Source organism: Argopecten irradians, chromosome 12, assembly GCF_041381155.1.
Source record: "Argopecten irradians isolate NY chromosome 12, Ai_NY, whole genome shotgun sequence".
Taxonomy (NCBI): domain Eukaryota; kingdom Metazoa; phylum Mollusca; class Bivalvia; order Pectinida; family Pectinidae; genus Argopecten; species Argopecten irradians.
The window spans coordinates 16579625-16591250 of NC_091145.1; the positions used below are offsets into that span (position 1 = coordinate 16579625).

Genomic DNA, 11626 nt, shown 5'->3' on the forward strand with positions numbered 1-11626 from the left:
ATACAACCCGAAGCTTGTCGAGAGTTGACGGCCAAAATCATTCTCATTTGACAAATCCATGTTTGATTAATTTTCTCCCATCCTTTGAAGAAAATGATAAAATTTCTGTAGCTTACCAGCTTTTTCATCGCGCCATTATCACACCTGAATCCTTATAATAGGGACTTTTTTTATCTACTTTATAGTGCTATCCAACAGAAGCATACTGTCTAATACACAAAACACGGCATGACTTAATGGCACACTCAGTAAACTAATCGTAACAGTCCCTTTATAGATATTTTATTGATATTACACTGTATATCAGACCATTTTTGTCTGGGGTGTTTTGCGTTTCAAAACAAATATGGAATATTTACCTTTTTATTGCAATATCATGATTCATACGTAATACATATCACAGAGATACAGCAAGTATTACTTTATCAAAATCATAGATATCTATATTTTCGGTGATATGTAAATGATTCTGTTTAGCTCATTAATGGCGGTCTACATTCACTTCCCCAAAACCCATGGCAACACACTTGGGAATCATAGCAACCGTAATCTGTGTTACATCTGGCACGCCATGCCCAAATTCGGTACGGGTGAGGACATCTTCCTGGCTTGCTTATACTTCCTGGAGCTGTATGAGAGAAAAAAAATTACGCAAATTAGCATTTAAGCACAAGATATTATTCCTCCCTATTCACCATTTCATTTATAACAACAACTATTTCATCCTTATGAGAAGTTATTAATAGCCTTTGAAGAAGATGCGATAGTTTTAAGGTCGGCGTTACGGTATTATCGGGCAACACATGTCAAACACTTTAATCCCATTACATGTATGTTTATGTCGTATTCGTATACTGTAAATTTATTTTAGTAGAATTAATTTTAATGTAAACGCAAAATTTTGTTTGATTAATTAACCTCCTATTAATAGCCAGTGTCATGTAAGGACGGTCCCACATGTATGCGGTGTGTAGCGTGTGTGAAGTGCGAGATGCGTGTTGTGGGACTGCAGTCAACTCTTGTTGTGTCTTCCCAATATCACTGTATCAAGGATATCAAGAATATCAATTTATTGATAATTTGTTATAAGCATAAAGATAAACTTACTTGGTATACAACTCGGGCCATCTTGACACGGAGGAACAAGGCATGGCATTGGTCTTAACTCACAAACATTTTCAAATCCACACTGGGTTCTCTGTCATAAAAACATTTTCTAGTAAAACATCAAGTATATGCTAATTTCAAAATATTAAAGAATAAAATATACCTTGTGAACATTTAAGATAGGTCCATACTTTTGAAAACCACGGCGTTTTGCATGATGTTAAACCGGAAGCTCCGGAGAATGGTTTTCGATACACTACGACATTCCACTTGGATAATTTTTCAACATATGACAGTTGCCTATATGTACTATCAAATTTCTAAAACCATTAAAAAAACAATAAAATGAAAATTAAATGACACCGCTGAGGTAAAAGCTTTTCCTGTCGTAAATAGGAATGGATTTTCAAACACTGGAAGTGACGTTGAAATTATAAAAGGGGATCCGTCCGGACAGAAATTCTAAAAATCGCATTCGGATTTCCTTAAAATCCAAACTACGTAGAAAATAAAAAAATAAACAGATGTGATCACACAAAACACATCAAATGCTGAGGAATGATGTGTTTGCGGCTTGTTTTTTTAATATTCTGATATGACCCATCTAAGGACACAAACTTGCAAAATTATTAAAATTTGATCGAGGACCCCATGATATTTGAAAAAAAAAGATATAATCATTAGTATATCATATGCAAATATTGTGAAACTGACAGGGATTTTCATTTTTTGCTTATTCATTGATTTTTAAAGGTGGAAGTATGCCAAAACATGATTATGACGTATAGAACGGCTGTTTGAAATAACAGCATTTGTAACAAGAGGCCCAAGGGCCTTAACAGTCATTTGACTACCTTGGCAATAATCATATAGGAAATTAGTTAGATATAGTGTCATGGTAGCAATCTTCGATTTGGGATCAACCAGAGATGTAATAAAAAATTTCGGGACCATGTCAGGATCATTTCATGGTGGCGGCTATTTTTTTATTTCAGATCTACACGAAAAATAACAACACTTTTTCGGGACTTTGTTAGGATCATTTCATGCAAGTTTCAGCCAAATCGCACCTGTAGAACTTGACAAGAGGTTCAAAATGTGTTTTCAAGATGGCGGCTGTGTCGACCATCTTGGATTTAGGATCGACCCGAAAAGTAACAATACTTTTTCAGGATCATTTCATGCAAGTTTCAGCCAAATCGCACAGGTAGAACTTGAGAAGAAGTTCAAAATGGCAGCCATCTTGGATTTCGGATCTACCCGAAAAATAACAACACTTTGTCGGGACCATTTCTTGCAAGTTTCAGCCAAATCGCACAGGTAGAACTTGAGAAGAAGTTCAAAATGTATTTTCAAGATGGCGACTGTGGCGGCCATCTTGGATTTCGGATCAACCGGGAAAATATCAACACTTTGGCGGGACCATGTCAGGATCATTTCATGCAAGTTTCAGCCAAATCGCACCGGTAGAACTTTGAGAAGAAGTTCAAAATGTGAAAGTTAACGCACTTTGGACGGCGCACGACGGACAAAACATGACGACTATAGGTCATCCTGACCCTTCGGGTCAGATGACCTAAAAATACTATAATTTTGTGTTTTATTTTCCGTTAGACAAACATTTAACAGGATCGTGACTACATCCATCCTTAACTTATACTATTAGCAAATTTGCACAGATTGTACATTTCAAGCTCAAGTACCTCATAAAGTAGTTACCGATGTTTTCTTTAAATGTTTTAAATCTACATGACAAATACCAGAAAATAAAACATGTACAAAAAGCATGGCAAAAGTTTGCTAAAAGTACGGAGCTACCTTAATGATAATCTTTATTCATCAAGACAAACACAATGGGTTTTTTTAATTTTACTAGACTAAGTGTATTTCGAGTTATGTCAAAATCATCCAACGTAAAGCAAAAATTATTTCTGATAAGTAATTACTTTTTATGTCAAACAGTCATTACTACTTGACAGGATACATATTTCAGTTAAATATTAAGGTTTTAGGATTTAAGGTTTTAGGTTTTTTTCTTCTTGCATAATCAGATACGTCTTTGATTGTGCATATGATAGTTTAAAGATTTTTTACTAGGAATACAATTGAAGAAAAAAATTCATAGCAAATGAAATGTCCTTTATACATGTACGTGTAAATACAAGTATACATGTGTAGGTGGTGTTTAGAGATCAGACTCTTTCGACGACTCTTTAGATGATTAGATGTGAAGATGTGATTATAAAAAGATATCTAAACTCACCCGACATATATAGTTGAAATATCGCTGAATTCTAGGATTCCTCCATTTACCAGGAATTGTTGGAGGGAATTGACCACTTGATGCATGGAAATTGATCAGAACGACAACCTGTAAAAAACAATTAAAATAATTAAGCGACATTCTAGTTCTGATCAAACGAAAAATTATATTAAATTATATATATGATATTATATTTTAGCTGTAATCGACGGTTATTAAATGGAAATACTTACCGTAAGAACTACGGGCAATACTATAGCTTTTATCATTGTGTGTTGCGGTGGTACTGGTAAGGATATGACTAGGTTGTTTATTTTAAATACATAGCCCACAAATGTCTCGGTCTCGTCTGACATTTACAGTGACGTGTAATGAATGTAATTTGTGAACCTTTTCCAGGTAATATGTCATAGTTCCTTGTACGCATATAAAATGATGTATCATGATAGCCTCGCACGCCAATATTAATACAGGTAACTATATGGTGGTGATCACCAATGTTAAGTGGTAGTATTATATATGTACTTGAAAGTTATACGTAGTTAACCTTTATTTTATGATAAACACCTTTAAATAAGTGGTTAAACAATAATATTAAAGATAATTAACAATTATTACAAACATCGCCCTAATTATGCAAAATAACCTAGTGGTTGAATAATTTATCGATTTAACAACTCAGTGCTATAGGTTCACGAACATATGCCGATCTTTGTTGTTAATTCGATGTTGGTAGCTTTATCAAAATAGGATTAGCTTTTAAGGCATAATGAGTAAAGTTACTTTCTTGATGTTGTATATTTATATTTTAAATAGGGTCGTTTGTTCAGCCACAAACGTTTTGGTCTTATTATTATTTTATTCTTAAGTTGCAGATGACTGGAACACACTGGATGACAGGGAACTATATACCAGAATAAAAGTGAAGAAAAAAAAAAAAAAAAAAAAACGACGTATCATTTTAATTAATATGAAATTATAACATTTATATTTACAAACAACACCAGGGTTAAAAGTAAAGTAACAAGATTAACGTTATAAATGTCATAACAGTATTAAAAAGTGACGAAATAGTATTTATATTAACAGACGATATGATAGTTATAATAATGTAAGAAAAACAGCCCAGTTTTCAGTCCAGTGCCTAAACAAGAAAATACCCTGTCAGTAAAAATAGATTTAGCTGGTGTGTTTTGACCCCGTCAGTAAATATAGATTTAGATTGGTGAGTTTTGGCCCTGTCAGTTAATATAGTTCAGACTGGTGTGTTTGGCCCTGTCAGTAAATGTAGATTTAGACTGGTGTGTTTTGGCCCTGTCAGTAAATGTAGATTTAGACTGTGGTGTGTTTTGGCCCAGTCAGTAAATATAAAATGAGACTGGTGTGTTTTTGCCCTGTCAGTTAATATAAATTTAGCCTGGTGTGTTGTATATGTACAATACCAAAAACAGGGATAGAACATATGCCAATAAAGCGCGTAAAACTCACTAAGGATAGCACCTTAACCGGGAAATTTAAACATTTTTTGGTGGTACATTTTGATTTTATCTCTGCAAGGTTAACAATATATTCATACAATCTTGTTTGTTTCATACGTTTATATTCATACAATTCAATCTTGTTTGTAATTGATAGCCCAAAAAGAAACGATAACGCTGTTGTTTGTAACGTCGCTTCATCAAAATCATTTCAAAAGTCCAAGTGTTATGTAACTGGTGTTAACCAATCACACAGAGCATGAGTAGATTTATAAAACTTAACGTCAATGAAGTTCCTTCTAACATTTCGAAAGAGATCGATGGTGTGGTTTGATTTAAAAGTTATAAACCACAAACATAGCATAAATTTACTTAAAGTTGTATGGTCTATCACTTTCGCTCTTTTTGTCATAGTGAAAACTGTTTAAGTGTTATACACATTTTTCCCCGTCTGTCCGAGGTTTAAACTTTCTACTTTTACCACTTTTTATAAAGTTGCAGCACTGAAAGTATTTTTAAATATTGAAGTAAAAAAATCTTTTTAACGTGTACACGTCAAAAATAAACTCGAAAGATGCCGAATCATTCCGAACTCTTCCGAACATCGTCGCGACAATCTCGAAGTAACACGAGAGTTGTGAAACCAAATGTCAACATTTTTTTTCATAAACAAAACATGCGGTCGACCTCAGCAGACTGGATATACAAAGAAAATAATGCTCGCACATTACAATATTTGATACACACTATATTCAATTACGGCAATGTGTGAATTAGATGTTTCAAATACTCTCTCTGTGGACATATACCAGCACGATTTGCTCATATTAGCCAGAAGGAAAACGTAAACAAACACATGTGCGCTTACGCTAGTTACCTTGATCACCACGTGCAGGACGTGTAGACATAAGTCACGTGGTACGATTCGGAATGCCGACAAAAGCCGAAGGTACTGAACATGGCGGTGATTGAAGGCGCTGTATTCAAAACCAGGAATATATGATCCCCAGATTTCGGCGCTCTTATAGGCCGACATATTCTTTTGGGGAGCTTAATCAATAAGTTACATGTGCATGTTCAAATATCAAAAGTTTAAGCAATGTATCGTTACAGTGAAAATTACCAGAAATACAACTTTAAAGATTAACTTACGCCATGACATAACTCCACACATTTAGGGAGTGCGTTGGTTGCTTCGCTGTCATATAATCTAAAAATTGGATAATCTGCTAATGTTCTCATCAATATTCTGTTGCGAATAAGAAATGTGAAGTAAACACTGCCGTTACCAATGCTAATTCTCTGAAAAACATACACACAATTTAAACAAAAATACAAACACCAACCAACTACATCAGAATTCATTTTCTACAGAATATAGAATAAAAGATTTATAATGTTAAGATTAATAAAGTCTAGATTCTAATAAAACACATGAAAAACCCATTTGGTTGTACTTCTCTTTGTCATTTGCATTACTAGTATATATGTTTATATGATGAAATAGCTTGAGATTTGAGATTTATGCATCCTATGGTAATTTCAAACTTATTTTATGTGATATAATTTGTAATGGTTTATAAATGCACTTAATTTATCTGTCTTAACTAAAAAGTGAAACTGTGCTTTGCTAACAAGATGGTCGTGTATGTGACAAGCCTTTGTTTAACATGTAATCCATCTTTAATAAAGTTTATTCTTATTATTAACACTGATCACCACCCCCTATATCTGACGACGTGTTGAAATCTTTGCACTCCGTGAAAATGCCCATAGTTTATCTGGGATCTCCATGTGGGCTACAGCAAAAGGTTCGGTTTGACATAAATTTACAATCACTAGAAGAAGAAGAGAAAATATTTGCCAAACGGAGACAAGCATGTAGAAACATCATCGATAACACTGAAGTGAAATACGTATACTAGGCAGTTGATGCGTTGGATACAAATCAGAGGGAAACTCCGACGGAGGTAACACAGAGGGCAGAATGTACTAGATACTAGGTAGGTAAACCATCCTTAAACATTGCAGAGTTCCATTTATTTATGATTCCAACCTATAAGAAGGAATTCCATATGTATCACAGAAATCACAATAGCGTAGATTTTCTTAAACGGATCTGACACCCAGGCCCGAGTTCCGTTTAGGTAAATGGATCTAGTGATTTTACTATGAGTACATGTTCATGAAGGCTCCAAGTTAGATCCCTGTAATGCAAGTGTGAGCGTAAACGGAACACGAGTCTGGCTCCTAGTTTAAGGAAACTCGGGTCGGGTAACTATAAAGTAATTTCATATACATTTTCTTGTTTCTGAAGACCCAAAAGCCGATTCTTGTAATAAATAGATAACTTATTTAATACCCATAAAGATCGTTTAAAAATGTGTATGTAAACGTGTGGTTCCTAGTTATATATAATCTTAAACAGAACTCGGGTCTGGGTGTGAGATCCGTTAAAGAGCTGTATTTGAGAGTGATTTTACTTGGTTATTTACATAATAACCATACTACTCTTAACAGGTCGATTACTGCATACACTTTTCATTCTTGTTTTTCTTTTTTCATTTTCCCTTGACCCTGTCATTGCCTAATTTAGATATATATTTCTAGCCAATTCAAATATTATTTTTCAATATCCTTCCTCTTTACTAGAATATCCCGCCCCTCTCCTTCTCTAAACTCATTTGTCTTTGTATTCTTCTCATACAGTACTCCATTTCTTTGGACATTTCTCTTGTTTCTCAGTGTATGCATATGTTGTGTATTTGTGTTTGGTGTGTCTGTATGTGTAATACAATAACGATAACAATAATATTAATGGTGACATGATGTTGATGATGGTGATGATGACGAATGATGATGCATTATGCGAGATTGATTGTTTTAAATTTTTGTTATATGTATATGCAGACAATTACAAAAATATATTCATGCGTATTATTAATCTTTTCACATAAAATGTTAATTATCCATTAGGTTGTTTATACTAGACAGAATGGGGAAGATTCGTATGGAGATTTTTTGTCCATTTTTTAGACGTTAGTATTTTTTATTGTAATTGTTTTGGCAGATATTTTACACGTATGGTAGTGTTTGACCAAGCTTTCCCGTCAGTTAGGACTGAAGTCTGTTGCGGGTTCCTAGTTCCGCTTAACTTAAACGGATCTGTGAACCAGACCCGAGTTCCGTTTAACTTAAACGGAACTATGAACCAGACCCGAGTTCCGTTTATGATACGTTTTCCGGTATTAGAGATTCTTATAAACAACAAAAAGGTTTGAATAATACACGAATTGTAATTGGAGATTTCAGGAATAAGTAAACGTATAGATATTTGCATGTATATGTATGCGTTGTGTATGTAGACAATATATCAGAAATGCGTATATATTGGAAATGAATAAATTGCAGTGTTAAGTTCCAATAATGGTTTCCGTTTCCTAAAATTAATTTCAAACAATTTTTTTCCTTGTAATTCCTTTTTAACACTTAACTGATAAGTGTTTCTTTATCAAAATGTAAAAATGGGGATTGTAGGTAGTTTGACTTTGCAACTGATTAAAATACAGATATTCTGTCCCCTCGCCAAAGTCTTTAAAATTGGTAGTTCCTGCTCCTGCTTAGCGCTAAGCATATGGGAGTGGGACGACTGGTTCGCCCGTTGTCAGTATAATATGACCGGGTGGGGTGTGTTGCTTGGTGTCTTCGATGGCATGCTTCAGTGATATAGCACTATAAAAAGGGCAACAGTTCCACTATACAAGAAGACACAACATGAATATACCGCAGTCTCCCAAAACACGCACCTCGCACAACATACACGCAACACACCGCATACATGGGAGGCCGTCCTTACATGACCATAGCTGTTAATAGGACGTTAATTAATCAAACAAACAAATAAACAAACAAACAAAATACAGATCCTGTATTATGTCTACGTTTGATGAGTTGATCTTACAACATCCCATTAGGGGTCACGTTCTGGTTACTTTTGGAAACGGTCACTCAAATTTCTGCCGCCAGAATCTTGGCTGGAGACGGAATAGTTTGAAAAAGCTGTCAGAATTATTTGCCTGTATGTAGTAGTCATCACAGCAAATCTACATGCATATGTATACCGAGACGAAATGAGGTTAGCCATTGATGTAGCTTGGTGTAGAAAATGTGTTTGATGTGAAGTACAGGTGGTATAAAGGTCATCCGAACATGACCCCATATGGGATGTTGTCAGATCTTCTATAAAACGGAGAGGTTATAAGGATTTGTATTTTAATCAGATTGGAAATTATTTGTGACTTTAATATGGTATATCATTTTAACTTGGAACCATTGTAACTTTGTACTAATACCCTGGCTAGTGTTATACGACATTTTCTACTATTTCGGAAGAATCTTTATCGTTTAAAAGAGAATAATTGAATTTCCATAGACCTTTTCCATTTTTAAAATCGCAAGATTTCTTAGATGGGGGCAAAGTGATCAGTTCTGTAACCAGGTTCGATATATAACTTTGTTATTGAACATAACATTTTTTTCTGAAATGAGAAAAAGTAATTTGTGGTCTGAGTGACTGTTTTATTAAGATAATTATCTGTAGTAATGCAACAATCTTCCCCCCGGATGTGTGCGATATATATGACGTTTAACGTCTTATTAAAAGTCAGGGGCATTCGTGTTTTGAGGTTTGTTTTGTAATAGTGACAATCTTGCTCTTTTTGTAGTGCAATCTCACGGAAGCATGCCGCAGAATAAACATAACATAACAAACACTGACAATGGGGAAACCAGTCGTCCCACTCACTTTATGCTGACCGGTGGCTCTGCAGGTAGGTCGTAAGTATTGTATCTGCTGCCCTTATTGCATGATCTTAAAAGGCGACTAAATTCATAATTTTAACATTTCTCGTCTTCGTAATCAACCTTTTTTCTTCCTAACGTCTCCCTCGACACCACCTGGCTCTTGGCCTTCTGTTAAGCGCTCGCCGCTGTGAGATAGGCTCTGGGTTCCCTGGCCGAGACACATCATAATCGATAGAATTGGTAGTGTCTGCTCTTGCTTGGTGCTCAGCATAGGCGTTGCTACCAGGTAGGGCGTTAGAATTGTACCTGCTGCCCCTATTGCATGATCGTAAAAGGCGACTAAATTTAGGATCTTATCTTTTCTATTCTTCCTAATTGACTTTATCCTTCCTAATGCCTCCCTTGGCACCGCCTCACTTTTGGCCTTGAGTTGAGCGTTCGCCCCTGTGAGGAAGGCTCTGGGTTCTGTCCCCTGGCCGAGACACACCAAAGTCTATAAAAGTGGTAGTTTCTGCTCCTGCTTAGCGCTCGGCAAAAAGGGAGTGGGACGACTGGTTCGCCCGTTGTCAGTATAATGTGACCGGGTGGGGTGTGTTGCTTGGTGTCTTCGGCGGCATGCTTCAGTGATATAGCACTATAAAAAGGGCAAAAGTTCCACTATACAAGAAGACACAACATGAATATACCGCAGTCTCCCGAAACACGCACCTCGCACAACATACACGCAACACACCGCATACATGGGAGGCCGTCCTTACATGACCATAGCTGTTAATAGGACGTTAATTAATCAAACAAACAAAGTGCTCAGCATACAGGTAGTAGGACGACTGGTTCGCCCGTTTTCAATAAAAAGTGACCGGGTGGGGTATCATGTTGCGTGGTGTCTTCGGCGGCATGCTTCAGTGATATAGCACTATAAAAAAGGGCAACAGTTCCACGATACAAGAAGACACAACTCGAACATACCACAGTTTCCCAAAACACGAACTGCACACTATATACACGCTACAAACCGCATACATAGGAGGCCGTCCTTACACGACTCTGGCTGTTAATAGGACTTTGATAAGTCAAATAAACAAATAAATTATGTTAACCGGAAACTACCACTTGTTAACACTTGTCTCGACCAGATGACAGAACCCAGAGCCTTCCTCGCTGCGTCGAGCGCTCAACTGAAGGCCGATGTCAAGGAGACGTTAGGAAGAAGGAAGTCAGTTAGGAAGAAGAGAAAAGATAATACCCTAAATTTTGTCGCCTTTTACCATCATGGAATAGGGGCAACATGTAAAAAATAGTGCAGACGCGGTGTTCTTCCTTATATGAAAATATTGAATTTGGCTGCGGAACTTCAAAGATAATTTTCTGATAAAAAAAACACTATATGATATGCTAATTAGTTGTATTTCGACCGGAAGGAGTAACACCACTATTTTGTCAATTTCCTCGTCCTTTAATAGCTGTTAGTATTGTATTTTCGATTTCAAAGAAAGATTTCTGCCAAGTACCACTTATGTTATTCTCAACAACCAGTTGGATATTTTTCGACACAGGTATCTGCACTTGCGGGTAGGTATTGATTGTGACGTCATGTGTTTGGGAGCGCAACGTCATACGTTTCGGAGAAAACGACGCGAATTGCGCTCACAAAATAATGACGTAACAATCGATACCTACCCGCAAGGGAGCAACTCTCTGTAATATGCGAAGACGTAATTAAATACAGCTGCGTTGGTAACTACTTCTGAGTATCTTGCTCTCTGATATCGATCACAATTTCACAGTTGCTTACATTAACTTAAGGTTATTGATAGAAGGGAAGGAAATAAATGATAAGTTTGCTGTTTGAAGACGAATCATTCGGAAGTGATTCAATATGTCATCATATTTTCCTACTGCCGGAACACTTCGTAAGACAATGATGAGAATGTATCCGATGATTAACGGCCACCTAGGATATAAATTTGTGTAG

General features: G+C 36.0%; 1 protein-coding gene across 1 annotated transcript; it reads right to left on the minus strand.

Moving 5' to 3' along the window:
- Positions 1-349: 349 nt before the first annotated feature.
- Positions 350-3835, minus strand: LOC138336258 (uncharacterized). Its single transcript, XM_069285674.1, has 4 exons — positions 3604-3835; positions 3371-3478; positions 1108-1198; positions 350-628 (listed from the first exon to the last, which is right to left on the minus strand). The coding sequence occupies exons 1-4, from the start codon at positions 3724-3726 to the stop codon at positions 474-476; spliced, it is 477 nt and encodes a 158-aa protein (XP_069141775.1). The 5' UTR covers positions 3727-3835; the 3' UTR covers positions 350-473.
- Positions 3836-11626: the final 7791 nt, after the last annotated feature.

Coding starts and splice junctions, on each gene's coding strand:
- LOC138336258 (XM_069285674.1), bottom strand. CDS start 3,726: ATGTCAGACGAGACCGAGACATTTGTGGGCTATGTATTTAAAATAAAC. Junction 3,479..3,603: donor TATTGCCCGTAGTTCTTACG/GTAAGTATTTCC, acceptor TGTTTTTTACAG/GTTGTCGTTCTGATCAATTT. Junction 1,199..3,370: donor ATTTCAACTATATATGTCGG/GTGAGTTTAGAT, acceptor TTTTTATGACAG/AGAACCCAGTGTGGATTTGA.